The 16,964-nt window shown below is 46.2% G+C and overlaps 1 protein-coding gene across 4 annotated transcripts in view; it reads right to left on the bottom strand.

The window, feature by feature from the left end:
• Positions 1 to 761: 761 nt before the first annotated feature.
• KCTD1 (potassium channel tetramerization domain containing 1) overlaps positions 762 to 16,964 on the bottom strand; it is a 183,987-nt gene continuing 167,784 nt past the window's right edge. For all 4 annotated transcript variants that reach the window (XM_025429262.3, XM_025429263.3, XM_025429261.3 and 1 more), the window contains exons 4-5: positions 6,127 to 6,432; positions 762 to 1,715 (exon numbers count right to left, since the gene is read on the bottom strand). In XM_025429262.3, coding sequence (XP_025285047.1) covers positions 1,557 to 1,715; positions 6,127 to 6,432 — 465 coding nt within the window. In that variant the 3' untranslated portion in view covers positions 762 to 1,556. The remainder of the gene's footprint in view (positions 1,716 to 6,126; positions 6,433 to 16,964) is intronic.

Genomic DNA, 16,964 nt, shown 5'->3' with positions numbered 1-16,964 from the left:
AAGCCACAATGCCCTACGTTTTGGACTTTTTGGGCAGGTGTGATGGTAGATTCCAGCTGGCTACAGATTCTTTGTCACTCTCCCCAGCAGGAAGTGGATTTTATTTCCCTTCCCTTTGAGTCTGGGCTGGCTCTGGATCTCCTGAATCACCAGACTACCCCAGAAGGGCACCGAGCAGTTCCAGGCCTGGCCTTTCGGAGCATGGCGGCTTCCGCTTCCTCCCTCTTGGAACACTCGTGCTGGGGACGCTCCCTCTGAGAACCCAGCTCCCGTGCTGGGACGGGGCCAAGCCACACCCAGAGGCCCTAAGCCGGTATCCAGTGGCAGCCCGTGGGAAAGCCATGTAGGACATCACAGCCCAACCTCGCCCCCTGACATCCTGTGCCACAGAGGCAGGCCAGCAAAGGTCAGGCCACTCAGGAGAACCACAGAACCATGAGAGAGGATAAACTGTCCTAAGCTGCTAAGTTTTGGCATGCAGCAACAGATAACTGAAATTCAAAAACAAAAGGTTCATAAGAAGGAAAATGATCTTGCTAACCAGAGCAGAGTAACCAAGCACAGGTCAGCACACTCGCTGAGCGGAAGCAGAACTGTGTAGAACACATGACAACATCTTTATCCTTGAGCGGGTTTGACCTCAAAACTGGCTTCAGCTTCTTAGGCCTATTTCTGATGTTCGACACAGAACATTTAGAAAAAGAAAAAAAAAATCTCATTTTAATACAGCCTCATCCCAACACGTGTGTTTCACACAGGCCTTATTTTTTAAACAGAGTTTATTGTATTTAATACATTATAAAATTTGAAAAATTGTAGGAAAGCAGCAGACTCAAACTGGAGCAACTCTAACAAGTAATAATTTCTGGCCCCTTTGCAAAACTGATCAGTTTAAAAACAAAGTAATGTTCACATCTGTGAGGCGGACAAAAAATTGTGACTTCTGTACAAACTACATTTAAAATTTCATGTCTAATGTCTTTCGAATGCAGTGTGCTCATGAGAGTTTTCTGAAGTCCTGCCGGTCCCCGCCTAAAGAGAGGACATGAAACCTCCATACGCAAAATAAACTCGAGTCAAGGTGTTTTTTTTGTTGTTTTTTTGTTTTTTAAAAAAAAAAAGGAAAAAGAAAGACAAAGGAAAAGAAACGATGGATGGCTGTTGGCAATGGAAACTGTAAGGAGATGCGTCCTCACTGCTCATGGCTTGTTTATTGGTCAGGGGCCTCGGGAGGCCCAGGACACTTCACGGCCATCACAGCACCAACTGTAGCTACCACCTTTTTTAAAACATTTTTTTGTTCCTTTTTTTTTGCATTTCCTACCTTTTGACATATATATATATTTATATATTTTTTTACACCTTGAGGATATCACTATTCCAATTGTTCCCATATGAATACAGGTGTGGTCTCTATTGGATATAAATGTGTCTTTTTATTCATTTTAGGTCCAGGACTTGGTTTGCTGTCCCAACTGCACATAAATGTCCCTTTTTTGTTTGCGTTATTTGTTGTGTACGTTTTTTTTTTCTTTTTGCATAAGAAATCTGTCCATTTAGTCCAGAGGCTCTTGCTTTATCCGGATGACGGAGGGCACGCGGGGCGTCCGCCTCAGCTCCCGCCGCAGGACGTACTCGCTGAACTGGGACGAGTCTACTCCTCCTCCACAGGAGCCCACGATTTCAAATCCTCTCTGCTGCAACCTCTCGAGGACCTGCACGGGGCCAAGACAAGCATTGGGTTAGGGGGAGACAGGTCCTCTGGCCACACACACACACACACCCAAAGAAGTGTCCTGAAGTTTGAGATCTTGTGCAGCCCTGGTCACTCTTGCTCGATCCCCAAATCTCTTGAGTTCCTACTTTTATTTTTTTATTTTTTAAATTTTATTTATTCATGAGAGACACACAGACAGAGAGAGAGCCAGAGACACAGGCAGAGGGAGAAGCAGGCTCCATGCAGGGAGCCCGACGTGGGACTCGATCCCAGGTCTCCAGCTGAGGCGGACATGCCTCTTCGCCCTGGGCTGAAGGCAGCGCTAAACCGCTGGGCCACTGGGGCTGCCCCGAGTTCCTACTTTTAAAAGAAGAGCCTTTACGAAGACTGAAGGGCAGGAGGGAGGGAACATCGTTTCCAATACCTCAGATGCGCCTTTCCATGCTTGCCTCGCACGCACTGATACATTTAATGATTACAACCACCCGGCATTGCGGGGGATCAGCCCATTTCCTACATGGGAAAACCGAGGCTCCCAGCCTGTAAGTGATAGAACTGGGTTTCCAACTCAGGTCCGTTTGGCCTCAGATGCCACGTTTCTTGCAACATGCAACGCTACCTTCTCTGCCAAAAGAGAGGATTCACATTTCAAATCTCATTTATCACTAAGATATCGTCTAGGAGATATGATAAATGATATGGCCAGACAGTGATTTTATCTGAATTTACTCAGCCAGTGATTCATTCCCAACTCACTCCCCATTGTTGAAAGCTGCCAGTACTAACTTAATATATTTTGGTTTGGAAGATGGATATCATTTCAATAGCAGAACAAATGGGCTGCTGAAGACAGTAGAGGTTTATCTACAGGTTTTCAAGTTTATGGCATCTGAAATAGATTTATTGCCTGTGCATTAATGAATGTGTGCATTCAGGGAGGCAAGAATAAATGCAGTGGTTATATGTTGGAAAACACATCCAAAATAGAGAGATTCTAAACTTCTCACTTAATGATCACTTCTCATAATCTCTTCAATTTTGAAATCAAATACGTGACGCCAGAAAGACACTTGGGTCAGTCACCTACATGTCTGACAGTCTTAAATCCCGGAAACAACTCCTTCAATCTTAGATAAGCAGAAATAGGGAAAAATTATCTAGAGCACCATTTCCTTAGAAATCCAGCAGATACTGGACTTGCAAATGTTCCCTAGGCTTCTGGGTAAAATTAAATTACTGCTATACCACTCTAAAGGCAAGACAACTCAATCATAACTTAAAAAAACAAGTCTGGCTCAAAATTTCTTGAGGGGGATGAAGTGAAATGGTATTAAATAACTTTCAAAATGTACTTACTGTAAAGTGAGCTCTTACTATTTCTCTTTAAATTATTATTAGTTTGAGATGCCTGGGTGGCTCAGTGGTTGAGCATCTGCCTTTGGCTCAGGTCGTGATCCTGGAGTCCTAGGATCGAGTCCCACATCGGGCTCCCCACAGGGAGCCTGCTTCTCCCCCACCTACGTTTGCCTCTCTCTCTGTGTGTCTCTCATGAATAAATAAGTAAAATCTTTAAAAAATTATTATTATTTGGTCGCCTACTTCTATGTGGAATATAATTTGCTATTTTGCGAAAGAGCTAACTAGAGATTGGAAAACAATACAGGATGCTTTCTAAAAACTCAAACTTTGAATGCTGGCAAATTAAAAAAAAAAAAAAAAGTCCTTATGAGAACAAAATGAACATTGTACCCTGCAGCACTCTGTGTCTGTAGCTATATTCACAATACATACGCACACCAGTCAGCAAAGGGACAGGATGAAGGAAACAATCCCTGAGCTCAAAATCAAGATGTACTTTGGTGGCAAGTCAATAAAAAGGTGAGGACCCAAGAGCCCACTCTACGATTTCCCCAGCAAAGGCAGGGATGTAGCCCGCCAGCAAGAAAAACTCCAGTTTGCTTGGCTAAACCACTGCACTGAAAAGGATTCTTTGCCTTGATAAGGACAGGAATTACCGAGGTAGAAGAAGCTGTGAACAATGAAGCACCTAACTCTGGTACTGTTTGTCTTGCAGTGTTGTTAGGTTGCTAAATTGTTAAGTAGGGAAATCCCGAAGCTTCCTACCCAGGCATCTGATAGAGCTAATATCATTATTCCAGATGTTATCATTATGTTATCATTATTCCATATTATTCAATGTTACCTTGATGCGGTCAAAGCTTATTTCCATGTCACGCAAATAGCCACACTCCTTGGCCATTTATTTTTATTTTTTTAAAGATTTTATTTATTTACTTGACAGAGGGAGGGAGAGAGCCCAAGCAGGGGGAGTGGCAGCCAGAGGGAGAGGAAGAAGCAGGCTGTCCGAGGAGCAGGGAGCCTGATGTAGGGCTGGATCCCAGGAACCTCGGGATCATGACCTACACTGAAGGCAGATGCTTAACCGACTGAGCCACCCAGGCACCCCTGGCCATTTCTTTTTAAACATAAATTTGTAAATAGTAAAATTCCTTAAAATTAGTGATCACTTGAGAATATTAAAATCTTTCTGGGGGTGGATGGGAGTATCAGTTCTTGTGCATCTTATCCTAAAAGCCTAGAAGACAAGTGCCTATTTTCTTGGTTGGTGGAGCAGGAAGCTAGAGTCATTGACTGTGTCATGGTCACATCAGGCTGTGTCACTGATGATCTTAATCCAGATGAAAATGTCCACATCTGATGAGACTTGAATAACTGGGAAACTTGTCAGGCATGTGAATTTATTCAGTGGCCTGAGTGGTGGGGCTGGGCTTCTGTGTGAGAGATGGGGCCCTAGGGAAGCAATGCTGTCATGGCTCTGATGGGTGCTGCCCCTCCCTCCATCTGGAGGGAAGCTGGGGCAGGTTGTGTGTGGGGGACGTGAAAGGCTTTCAGAGCTTTAGAGGCTGTGATAAATAGCGGGGACCCTGCTCAGGAACACAGGGTGGTGCGGGGTGCACCTCTGGCCCCATCCAACATAACGGCTGCCACACTGCCTAAGAGCACCTGGCTCTCTCTCCTGCGCTCCTGCGACACTGCTTCTGCCAGTGTCTCCTGCCGTTCTGTTCTCAGACATCTGTTTATAAATTTTAAAAATTATAAATAGTTGTGGAACAATCTTCAGGGGGCAGAATGGTAGAGTGGGCACTTCTAGTCTTTGAGCTGTGGGAGAGGTTTCATTGGGTCTATTCTGAACAAAATCATGGCCCCATCCCAATTAAGAAGAGGAATAGGGGGAAACCCCAAGCCCTTATTCCACTGACTTCAAATCATTTTGAGTCACATAGACCTGGAGCCAAGACCCAGGTATACCTCTACTTTCTCCTCAGCAAGACAGAGGACTCAGTACTTACCTGTTCTAAGAAGACAAGGCACGTACAACACTTGGCCCAGGGCTGCCATGCATTAGTTAAGATGGTGAGCATACCCACTAGCATCTAAGGGACACATCACCTCACGTGTCATCCAAACTTCTGAATTCTATGCCTAAGTCTCCTTCTCCCATAGATTTCTCTGTCTCAGAAAATAGCAATTCCATTCACCCAGTTCCTCTGTCAACAATCTTAGTCACCCTTGGCCTCCTAGAACCTGCAGCCATTGTCAGAAACCTTGTTAGCTCTACTACACTCAAGATACTCAGGATCGGACCCTTCTCAAAGGTTGCTAACTGGTTGCTTGCCGTTTTCCATTTACTGCTAGAATCTTCATTTTCGAATGTGAGTTACATCATGCCACACTTTTGCTCGAAATCCGCAAATGGCTTTCCATTTTACTCACACAAGCAAATAATTCAAAACCACAAGAAACTGAAACAAAAAATCCCAGCGTGCTTACCACCGCCCAAGAGGCAAACCACGATCTGTCCCTGGCCACCTGCTGGCTTCGTGTCTCAGCACGCACTACGCCTTACTCACTTTCTTCAAGCCACATGGGCTCTCCTGATAACTCCTCAACATGCCAAGCAGACTCCTACCTCAGAGTTGTCACACCTTGCTGGTCCCTCTGCCTGGGAGACTCCATCCTCTTCTTGCTACCTGACCAACATTTCTGTTGATTACTGTTTGCTGCATTCACCCACCGCCCCCCTGTGCCGCTCTCCCCCGTCCCATCCTTCCTCAGAAGGTAAATTCCGTGAAAATAGAGCTATCGTTTCTTTCTTCATCTTCTAGATCTCCAGTGCTCATACCAGCATTGGGCACATAGTAGATGTTTAACAGACACCTGTGGATTGAATGAGTGCGTAGCAGGTGCACACAGTTACCTACCCAACAGAGGTGATGCCACGTGAGAGTTTCCCAGCTCTCCGGAGGAAAGGCGCTATGTGGAGGCAAGGTTAAGTAACAGCATTAAGAGCGACATTTGACGCCACACAGTGTATGACAAGGCTATACCTGGACCGAATTGAGGTGACAGTAGCCATTCAGTGGAAACCTAATGACGTGCGTTGAGTCGTGATTCCAGCCTGCGTTGACAGAGTTACACATCACGTCGCCGATCTCTGGAAACACCTCTTCTATCAAGGATTTGTCACCGCTGAGCGTGATCCTTTCTCCGAGGTCTGGGGCGACACGCACCACTAGGCACTCACAGGGCCTTGAAAAACGACCAGTTTCTCTGTCCTGCTTCCATCTTTCCATCTCCAACAACATGGGCTGAAGCTGAAAATATTTTGCCTCTTCATATAACAAAGTGTAGTCCTGAGGGGGAAACAAAAGGTATTTCACAGTGCAAAACACAAACACGAAGCACTGAAAATGCTCACAGGTAAGGGGGTGATTTTTTCCCCCACCTCTGTTACTTCAATAATCAAATTTGTGTGTAAATGTTTCACGCACAGCACATTGGTGCATGCATTCATTCAGCCATGATAAAAGGAGCTTAAGGGTATTAAGGGCCAGGTTGGCCCTATTCTAAATGCTCCCCATAAATCAAGTCCTATAACCCCCACAACCGCCCCTGAACTTGGAACCATTATTATTCCCATTGTGCAGATGAGATAACTGAGATGAGAAGGGCCGAACCCATGACTTTGCTCTTTCAGCAGAAGAGTGCCTGGGTATTTAAAATCTGTGGGATGAGAATCCTCTTTACATTCTCCCTGTGGAGCCAGGCATGGGATGCTGTGAGGGAGGCGCAGGTGCCCTATTCACAGGAGGCCCCCGCTCCCCTTCACCTTCATGGAAGCTGAGGACTCCTGTGGGAGGCAGGGGGCCTCTGGAGGTGGGAGCGGGGCTGGAGATGGTGGCGGGTGGGCACCTGCAGGCCGAGTGCTGCTTTTACCGAAGTGTGGGTGCCGATCTGTGCTGGTCTGGGGGCGGTGGGTGCACAGCCCTCAGCTGCTCTCTGCGCTGCCATCCTAAAGTGAGGGAGGCCAACTAGCCCATGATCCCTGCAGGACAGACGTGCAGAAACGAAACCCATCCCTTTCTGAAAGCACAGCCACCCATTCTATGAGCATGGTTTCTTTTTCTTTTGCCTTAAAAAAAAAAAATCTACTGAATTAAAGCAGAAATCTAGCAAGCAGGTATTAAAACACACACACAAGGGGCGCCTGGGTGGCTCAGTCAGTTAAGCAGCTGCCTTTGGCTCAGGTCATGATCCCAGGGTCCCAGGATCAAGCCCCATGTAGGGCTCACTGCTCAGTGGTGAGCCTGCTTCTCCCTCTCCCCCTGCTCCTCCACTCCCCCTGCTTGTGCTCTCTCTCTATCTCTCAAATAAATATGCAAAATCTTTAAAGAAAAATAAATAAAACACACATACAAGTCACTGAATGGGAGGACTAAGGAGGTGGAGGAGGAGGCAGCGAGGTAGGAATGATATTAGCAAGCGGGTCAATATTATGCCTACACGTAGCTATGACCACAATCATCTCTGGGTGTGAGGCAAGTGGACACTTGTCCCAGCTTGTTGACTGAGAACATTTTAATGAGCTGACACGGGCGTGTCTGCCAACCTTCCCGGGGCTGGAGCTGGCAGGTGATGCCTGTAGCCTGGTGCCTGCAGCAGGGCCGACACCGGGAGCCCAGGGCCCGAGTGTTGCCGGACGGAGGCCCCTGCCATCTGGATGGGGTGGCACGTGGAGAGGATGACCACAGGAAAACCGGTTTTAGGTGGCACTTTGCTCTTTTTCTTGCAAATTAAGCAACAAAGGCAGCAGCAGCAGCAGCATTATTTGGGGCCTCCAGAGAAAAATGTGGAGAGGTGGGGTAAGACAGTGCAGTGGGCCCCCAGCTGCATCTTCCACTTTCTGTGTCGAGACATCCGGGCCAGGTGAAGGTGCTGTCCCAGCCACTCAGTGCCCGGACCGCTTCTGCATCCTGCCTTCTCCCGGCAACCCCAGTCCTACAGGAGTCTGGGTTCCCCGCTGGAGAGGAGCACGGACTGGCACCTGCTTCACCTCCCGACCCGCAGGACGTACGGTTGGCTTTGAGGAGGTGAGAACGAAGCTGAGGAGTGGCCACTCTGAAGACAGGACAGAGACAGAACCGAGGCCCCCTCGGCCGGCTGGAGGGCAGGCGTGGGGAGACTGGGGGTTCCTCCCGGGTACCTGGGACCCCTGTGTGGGGACCGAGCTGTCTCTGAAGTACATCAGCTGTGAGTTAGCGACCTCAGTCCTGTACTTACTTGTCAAGATGACAGCTCTCAAGGAGATTTAAAAACAGCACCGACAGTCACACAAGCAATAGAAGTGAGAGCTTCTGCTACTGCTTTTTATTTTCCTCTGAGAATGAAAAATTTTAGCACAAGGAAGAATCCGGACTCCAGTGCAAATGTGTCATCCAGTCTTCAAATCTGAGGCTGCCTAGAGCAGTCTTATTGACCAACCTTGGCCCTTATGGAGGAATTCTTTCAAACACTGCTGAATAGTGACCGTTAGCCTCTGATTAGATGCTTCCAGTGGCGGGAAGCTTACTACTAACAGGCCACAGCATCGACTTTGTTGGACGCTCTGGTTAAACTTCTGTACACTTCTTGGTTAGAGTGACCTGATTTTCCCTGTAGTTCCAACTTATTCAGATTCTGCTATCTGAGGCTACAGTGATCCTGAACTTTCTGTGACACATGAACCTTTCTTACATTTGAAGACAATGGTTATGTCTTACTACCATTCAGGCTGAAAATACCCAATCTTTTCAGGTCTTTCTCATTTGTTATGACTTAGAGGTCCTTCAACATCTGCTACGTGCTTGACTTTGTCAACATACTTCTAAAACCCAAACCGGAAGTGAACCTAACATTTCAGAGGTGACCTAATGAGTGTGCTGTAAAACCTTCGCTTGGCCGGACATTCTAACCACTCTTAAAGCAGCCTGCATTCATCTCCGATGGCTGCTGCAACGCTTACCACACACTGCGTGGCTTAAAACCACACACATTTATTCTCTTACAGTTTTGGAAGCTGGAAGCCTAAAATGGATCATTAAGGTGGTGTTTCTTCTGGAAACTCCAGAGGAGTATCCATGCCCTTGCCTTTTTTCAGCTTGCAGAAGCAGCCTGCATTCCTCAGCCTGTGGTCCCATATCACTCTCGCCTCCACTAAGGTCATATCTTCTCTGACTCTGAGGAGTCACATCCTCCTGCCTCCTCCTTTCACTTGGACGGACCCTTGTGAGTACACTGGACCCACCTGGATGACTCACAATGATCTCCCCATAGCAAGACCCTTAACTTATCACACCTGCAAAGTCCTTTCTGCCATGTAAGGTGACATATTCCTGGGCTTCCAGAAATCATGATGTGGACATCTTTGGGGGGCCGTTATTCTGCGTACCTCCCAGCATAAGGCTGTATTAACTTTCTTGTCTGTCCTATTACCCAGCCAGTTTACATTTTGCTTCCAGTGGAGTCTCTACACCTTTCCCAAGAGCTGCTCTCGAGCTAGGTCCTCCTCTTACAGCATTTGTGAACAATTTTAAATCTCCACTATTTATCCTTCTTCAAATTGCCTACTGTGGGTTCTGAATTCATTCCAATATACTGAGAAAATGTGGATTCTTTCGCCCAGTGCTCTGCTCTCTCATTTTTTTTGTCATTTTGAACCGGATGTTCTGTTTCTGCATGTGAATCATTTCTTAAATGTAATGACAGGACAGGGCTACATGCAGGCCTTGGTTCAGGCTGATGGCTCAGGTAATAAATTAAGGTTCTGGATTCTGGCTATTTGAACAGTTATAAAGTCTATAATTCTGAGATCAACCAGTCCACAGTTGCAGCATTTGCTGGGTGTCTGGTTGAAATACCGTGTGTTTGGAGGGGCCTCCAATGGGAAGGCTGGACATGTGGGAGGGACCCAAGTCTCCCTACTGCCCAGAGATTCTCCTTAATTGTTTTCCAGTCTCCTTATCTATAAAATAAGAGGAATAAATCACATTAAAGTCACTACCAGGGGACGCCTGGGTGGCTCAATGGTTGAGCACCTGCCTTTGGCTCAGGGCATGATCCTGGGATCTGGGATTGAGTCCAGTGTCTGTCTCCCTGCGAGGAGTCTGCTTCTCCCTCTGCCTATGCCTCTGCTTCTCTCTCTCTCTGTGTCTCTCATGAATAAATAAATAAAATCTTAAAAAAAAAAAAAAGAAAAAAAGTCACTACCGGGCCCGATATTCTGAGCCTACATCCAGGGCAATGTCCTGATCCACCAGTTTGTCCACCATAACCTGAAGGTAATAAGGCTGGCAGGACAGAGCTACAAATCCTCTATGCTGACTCTAAATTCTCAACACTTTTTTTTCCCTCTGAGTTCACAAGCCACATGGGTAATCCACCCTGAGGTCTGGCCATGGACTGACAGAGAGCCTCCCTGTATGGTGCTGCTCATGTTCATCACTCCCTGCTCTTGGAAAAATAGGGAAACACTGGCCCTTATCAGACTTGTGGCCTGCTCAGTGATTGCTCCAGGATCCTGCCAGTGGTTTTTAATGTGTAGGTTAAAGGGGTCCCCTGAAGGTCATCGTATGCCCTGGGATGTATCTCAGGGGCCTAGCTTTGAGCTACCTCAGGCCACCAGGTCCTCTTGCCCATCTCTACTCGACCATCTGGCTCCATCTCTTCCTTTACTATGTCATTCCTCCTGGTGTCTGGGCACAGTGCTGTCTGCGTGGGGGCAGCAGACGCTGGGGGGTAGCCGAGCACCCAGGCTCCACTTGGCCATCGCCCCCTCGAGGCCGACTTACCTCCCAGCATCTGCCAGCTCAAGAATTAAAAAGGCCCTTCTTGTTGGTGTTACCATTTTCTGCATGGTTAAGCTCACACTGGCCATTGGTTTTCTTGGCAGGTTCCTTTATATTCATCTTTCTCTACTTCCTAACACACGCTTCCAGTCTTAGCTTGTCAGAGAACCAGTGCCCCCGGCTGCCTTCCTTAGGAACCTCGTCCTCCTTCCCTTCCTCAATCAGCATCAGTTAATTTTATTGCCTAAATCCCATATATTTTAGAGTTTATCAAGTTTCTCTTTAGAACTCTCTGACCTTGTGCTTGTCTCCTTCTACTCTCTGAATCTTTTGAAATCTTCTTTCCTTACACTCTGGTTCCTATCTGGCAACACCCACTGTTCCTTTCTTTGGCTTTTACAACCTCTAGACAACTCAGTCTCTTATCCCCAAGGTATGAGGCAGAAATCAGCAGAACTTTATGGGGCAGCAGCAGAAGGTTTGGCTCTAGATGTTTTTTTTTTTCTTTCTTTCTTTCTTTCTTTTTTTTCTTTTCTTTTTTCTTTCTGATTTTATTTGCTTATTTGAGAGAGGGTAAGAGAGCATGAGTAGGGGGAGGAAGGGATCAGAGGCAGAGGGAGAAGGGGAGAGAAAATCTCTCAAGCAGACTCTGAGCTGAGTGTGGAGCCTCACACAGGGTTCGATCTCAGGACCCTGAGATCATGACCTGAGCCGAAACCAAGAGTCAGACACTCAACCGACTGAACCATCCTGGTGCCCCTGGCCCCAGATTTTCTTTTGAGGGAAATGAACCCAAAGCATCCACATTTGCTTTTGGCAAAGCAATTCCAGAATATACTAGACACCGTCATTCCTCTGCCCTAGCTTCTGTGCCAGTTTTATCTTCTCCAATTAAGAAAGCATCATTCATATTTCTTGCTTAGCTTGCTTATCATATCCAGATAAAGGAAAACAGATTATTTAGACCCATTATCATGTTTAAATAATTTTAAAATCCTAGAATACATATTTTTAAAATAATTTTTGGGGGAGATTTACAGTGGTTTTTTTGAGGCATAGAAATATCAAGATCCCATTTTATAGACAAATACATTGAGCTTTGCTAAGACCCCAGAGATAGGTACATGGAACAAGAAGGAAAATATGGGTAAACTCCAAAATGCAAATTGACCATGTTTCAAAAGCTTACTTCTTGATTAAATATCTGGAAATCAGAAAACATCTCCCTAGAAGAAGAAAAGGGATATAGACCGTGTATTGGTTTCCAATCGCTGCTGTAAGAAATTACCACATATTCGGTTGCCTTAAAACAACACAGAGTCACTCTTGTAGTTCTGGAGGTCAGAAGTCTGAGGTGGGTCTTAGGGCTAGCTAGCATCAAGCTCCCCGCGGGACTGCCTTCCTTCAGAAGCCTGTAGGGGACAATGGCTTTCCTTGCCCTTCTCAGCATCCAGAGGCTGCCTGCATTCCTTGGCTTGTGGCCAACAATCACAATACTTCCTTGATCACATCTTCTCTGACTCTGACCCTGACCCTCCTCCTTCTCTCTTTCACTTATAAGGACCTTTGTGATTCCACTGGCCCACCTGGATTATCCAGGATAATCTCCCCATTTCAAGACTCTTAATCACATCTGCAAAATCCCTTTTGCCACATAAAGTAATATATTCTGGGGATTAGAATGTGGGCCCCCTTGGGGGTCATTATTCAGCCTGCCACACACATTTACTGGTTTCACCGAATAGTTCAGAGGTTTATTTAACTTCTAATGGCCTTGAAGTTTTACACAGTAGTTGGCACATCCTTGCATTTAAAAGGCAACTCAGTCACTTGTTCATTTTAAAATCCATTCATGTGCCAGATGCCGTGCTAGACTTTGTACCATGGGGACAAAGAGGGATTTTCTCTGGGGAATGCATCCAGGTCATCCCAGGAGTTCCCAAGCAGTACTTAGCTCTCCAGAAGGCAGGGTATGTACATCAGGGGACCCACAAGGCAGGGGCACTGAGAAAACGAGGAAAATGAAGAACTTTATAGTTTATATTTCAAAAATAGACTCCAGGTAGTAGTCTTGAAAAAAGAAAAACCATCTCTGCAGGATTTAACTTCCTTTCATTTTAAATTTTTTCAGATTTTTTGTTTGTTTCTTTGCTTTCTTCTTCTTCCTTTTTTTTTTTTTTTTTTTTTTTTGGTGTGAGGTGGGTCACCATAGTTTTTCCAGTATTTCAGGTCTGGAGTGTCTAAAATTCTTAATTTCCCTGGCTCTGCCATACTTTTTTCTTTAAGAGGACTTGATATTTTTATAGCAGTTTTAGGTTCATAGTTAAAATTGAGGGGAAAGGGACTCCTGGGTGGCTCAGTCAGTTAAGCTTCTGACTCTTGGTTTCCGCTCAGGTTGTGATCTCGGGGTCATGAAATGGAGCTCTGCTTGGAGTTCCATGCTCAGTGGGGCTCTTCCCCTGCACCCCACCCAATTGCTTTCTCTTTAAAAATAAACAAAATAAAATCTATAAATAAATAAATGAATAATAGAGGGGAGAGTACAGATATTTCCCATACCCTGCACAGTCTCCTCATTATCAACATCTCCCACCATAGTGGTGCATTTGTTACAGCTGCTGAACCTACACAATCACCCAAAGCCCATGATTTATACTGGAATTCACTTTTGCCCTTGTGCGTTCTTTGGGTTTGGGCAAATGTACAACGGACATGGACCCACCCGTTACCATACCATACAGGGTAGTTGCACTGCCCTAAACTCCTCTTTGTTCTTGCCATTCATCCCTCCCACCCCCTAACCTCCTTTCTTTTCTTCAAAGCCCAGAAAGACTGGCCCACTTACTCCTTTTCCTCTGCCACCATGTGAAACTTCTGGCCAGGAGGCCTCCTTCCCCTCCAGCAGCACCAACTGCCTGCTTCTCCTGACTATTCTTGTTTTTCTGGGGGGAGGATATCCAGCCAAGATTTATCCTGATGGCTAGTGAAGGAACCAGAAGCAGCGGCAAGGTGTCCCTTCTCTACCTGACCACGGTCTCCGTCCCCCATTGCCTCCAAATCTCCTAGAGAAAGGTAAGGTGATAATGACGGGGTATTTGTGGCAGCGTTGGGGAGCAGATCACTCTGCATTCTGAAGCCACACCCTGCCTTGGCAAGTCCCCTGAATACTAACTGTAGGAGTTGGGCCCGATGTGTAGAGTGGGGCGTGGGCAGGGGCTAGAGATGCTATCTGAGATGGTGCCCAGACTGCTGGCTGGCTGTTCCGCCTGCCTCCCAGTCCTCTTTGGTTGCTATGGCTAGCCTTGCCTCTAAGGGAGTGTCTTTGGGAGAGGGAGAGAAGTGGCCCTGGGCAGGGGTACTGGGAGTAATAATCTCTGCACCAGAGACGCAAATACTAGGAGGCAGCAGCAGAGACTATGACTGGAGCAGCCACCCTAAGTGGCCACTCTCCTGGGTCCCAGAGAAGAGATTTCTTGGGGGTCTACCCGGCTCACCACTCTGTCTTCTCTGGAGTGAGTGCCTATAAGCCATGTCTGCTTGCCACAGCTGATTGGCTAAAGCATAAGCACGGGAGCCACTTGAGCCAATTAGATGATCTCTGTTCAACCAAGGAAGGGGAAGGAAACCCAGGGCATTGTTGGAGCAGAGCCATGGGCCTCACTCCTGAAAGCCCCAAATTCCCATGACTGAGGTCCTCAGAATTGCCCTGGTATTTCCACCTCTGAGAGAATGCTCCTGCTAATTCTATGAGATAAGCTAGTATCCTTCCCATAAAAACTTCCTTCCTCTCTTTCTGGTTTTCAACTAGGGCTGATTTTGACCTTAGATGACGTTTAGCAAAGTCTGGAGACATTCTGGGTTGTCATAAACGAGAGAGGGGGTTGGTGCTACTGGCTTGCAGTGCGTGGAAGCCAGGGATACTGCACAACATCCTATGATGCACAGGATAGCCCTGCCACAGATAATTTATTTGGATCAAAAGGTTAATAGTGCAAGATGAGAAACTCTAAGCTTGACCGGGGTCATTCTTGTTGCAACCTAAGGGGCACAGAAGTCACCCTGATTGATGGTCAGTCCTAGCATCATTAACGAATGTGCTAGCATTCGAGCACATATGATTACTAACATGATGCAATATGAAGTGCACAATATCACTAGAGATGTATTCTCACCAAAATGTTTAATCTAAACCTGTCGGGCCTTCAGACATGACTTGCAGTTTACAGGCAATCAGAGGCTAGAGTAGTGAACTAAACTACACAGGACAAGGCAGCCAGACAAATCCAGAAGGGGGGCATTCTGCGGGGCACCTGGCCCAGTTTCTTCAGCAAGTCGGCACCATATGAAAAGTGACAGACTATGCTAGGTAATAAAAGGAAGGAACATAACTGGATTCAATATGTGCTCTTATAGCAGATACCATCCTGGAAAAGACATCTGCAAAGGACATTTTGGGGTCAGCCTGGGAAATGTGAATATGGTTCCAGTGTTAGAGAAAATTAGATTTTATTGAAATAGGAAGGTAGAGATTATTGTCTGAAATAAGGATAGGAAAAGATCCAGAAGGCCATGCGTGTGCTAAGGTTTTTCACTTGGCAATCTCCGAGGGGTGGGAACATGGGGTTTAAACTTTTTTTGCCTGTATATGTTTTCAAATTTTGTACAATGTGCATAAAGGTTATTAGAAATAACTAATACATTTTTAAACTTAAGGCAGGGATAGATAAGTTGTGGGCTGTGTGTTAGTGAATTTTTCTAAATCTAGGAAGGGTAGTCATCAGAGACTATAAAAGATGCTAGCAACAGAGGACACTGACCAAAGATGCTCAGAATAAAAGGCTAGAAAAATGTAATTTTTTTGTGGTTCCCCATGAAAAAGGGAACCAAAGTTCTGGACTCTTGGTGTACTGGGAATCACAACTGTGTGTGTGTGTGTGTGTGTGTGTGTGTGTGTGACCACTTGTACAACACAGAAAACAGAGCAAAGATGAACAAGTCAGTGTCACTGGGAGGAGGGGAGAATGAAGGGAAGGAGGACAGTCATCTCCATAATATAACAGCGCAGGGAAGTTCTACAATCACTTATTAGAGAATAGATTCCGATGGCTTTCAGAGGGAGGAGGGCATAAGCAGCTGCCACTTCAATGGTGTTGTGAAATATGAAATTATCTAAGTTGCTAAGTGGGTATCCAGCTCAGACAGCACATTTGCAAGATGGCATTTCAAGGGGTGTAGGACACTGTGACGTCAACGTTGCACACATTGGCTCAACCTTGCATTGAATAACTGGAGAGGGAAGCCAGAAATCAAGGAACTCTTTCCCTGGCAAACCCAGTTAAGGCAGATTCTCTCCTCATGCCATGTCCCCTCTTCCAAGTCAGGAAATCGACTTGGATGAGGAACACAACACAACTTGGGTTGTTCGGGGATGGGCAGTCTGAGGGCTCCTCTGCGTGCACGTCTATATTTGTGGTCGGCACAAGCTGCTTCAATCCCACCATCAGCCATGGGAGCTGAATGGTCACTTTGGCTTGCACTCTCCTCCTGCTGCTCCTCTAGGTTCCAGAACACTCTGTCATGGATGTACAGCCTGTCGCCCAGAGGTTCTGTGGGAAACATCTCAGGGCCTTGAGAGACGAGAGTTTCATTTAACAAGCTTTTTGTCTTTTTCCCCAAGCGTGGGCTACAGCTAAATCCTTGGCCAATTAACAGGTATGTTTTGCACTTGGAACTGATAGATAGCACATCTTACAGGGCTCTGGCATCCTCAGGGAGCTCGAAAGGTTCAGGCAACCATCCCCATCCTAGCCCAGTGGGTGAAGCCTCAGGGGACTGTCCTCCGGGATCAGCCACAGCTTAACTCCCGTGAGGAAGTCCATCTCTCAGCATCTAACTTGGATGCTCTTGAAGAAAAAGAATAACACCTGCTACATTTAAATATGTTCGAAATACCTAGCTCCATTTCTGGAACATACTGCAACTCATAACAAATGGCTGTTATCATGTACTAACTGTAATTCCCCATCAGTTGTTTTGTATTTCCAGGAATTATCTTTTTTAAT

Source organism: Canis lupus, chromosome 7 (genome assembly GCF_003254725.2).
Source record: "Canis lupus dingo isolate Sandy chromosome 7, ASM325472v2, whole genome shotgun sequence".
Taxonomy (NCBI): Eukaryota; Metazoa; Chordata; class Mammalia; order Carnivora; family Canidae; genus Canis; species Canis lupus.
This window is presented reverse-complemented; position numbering and strand designations above follow the sequence as displayed.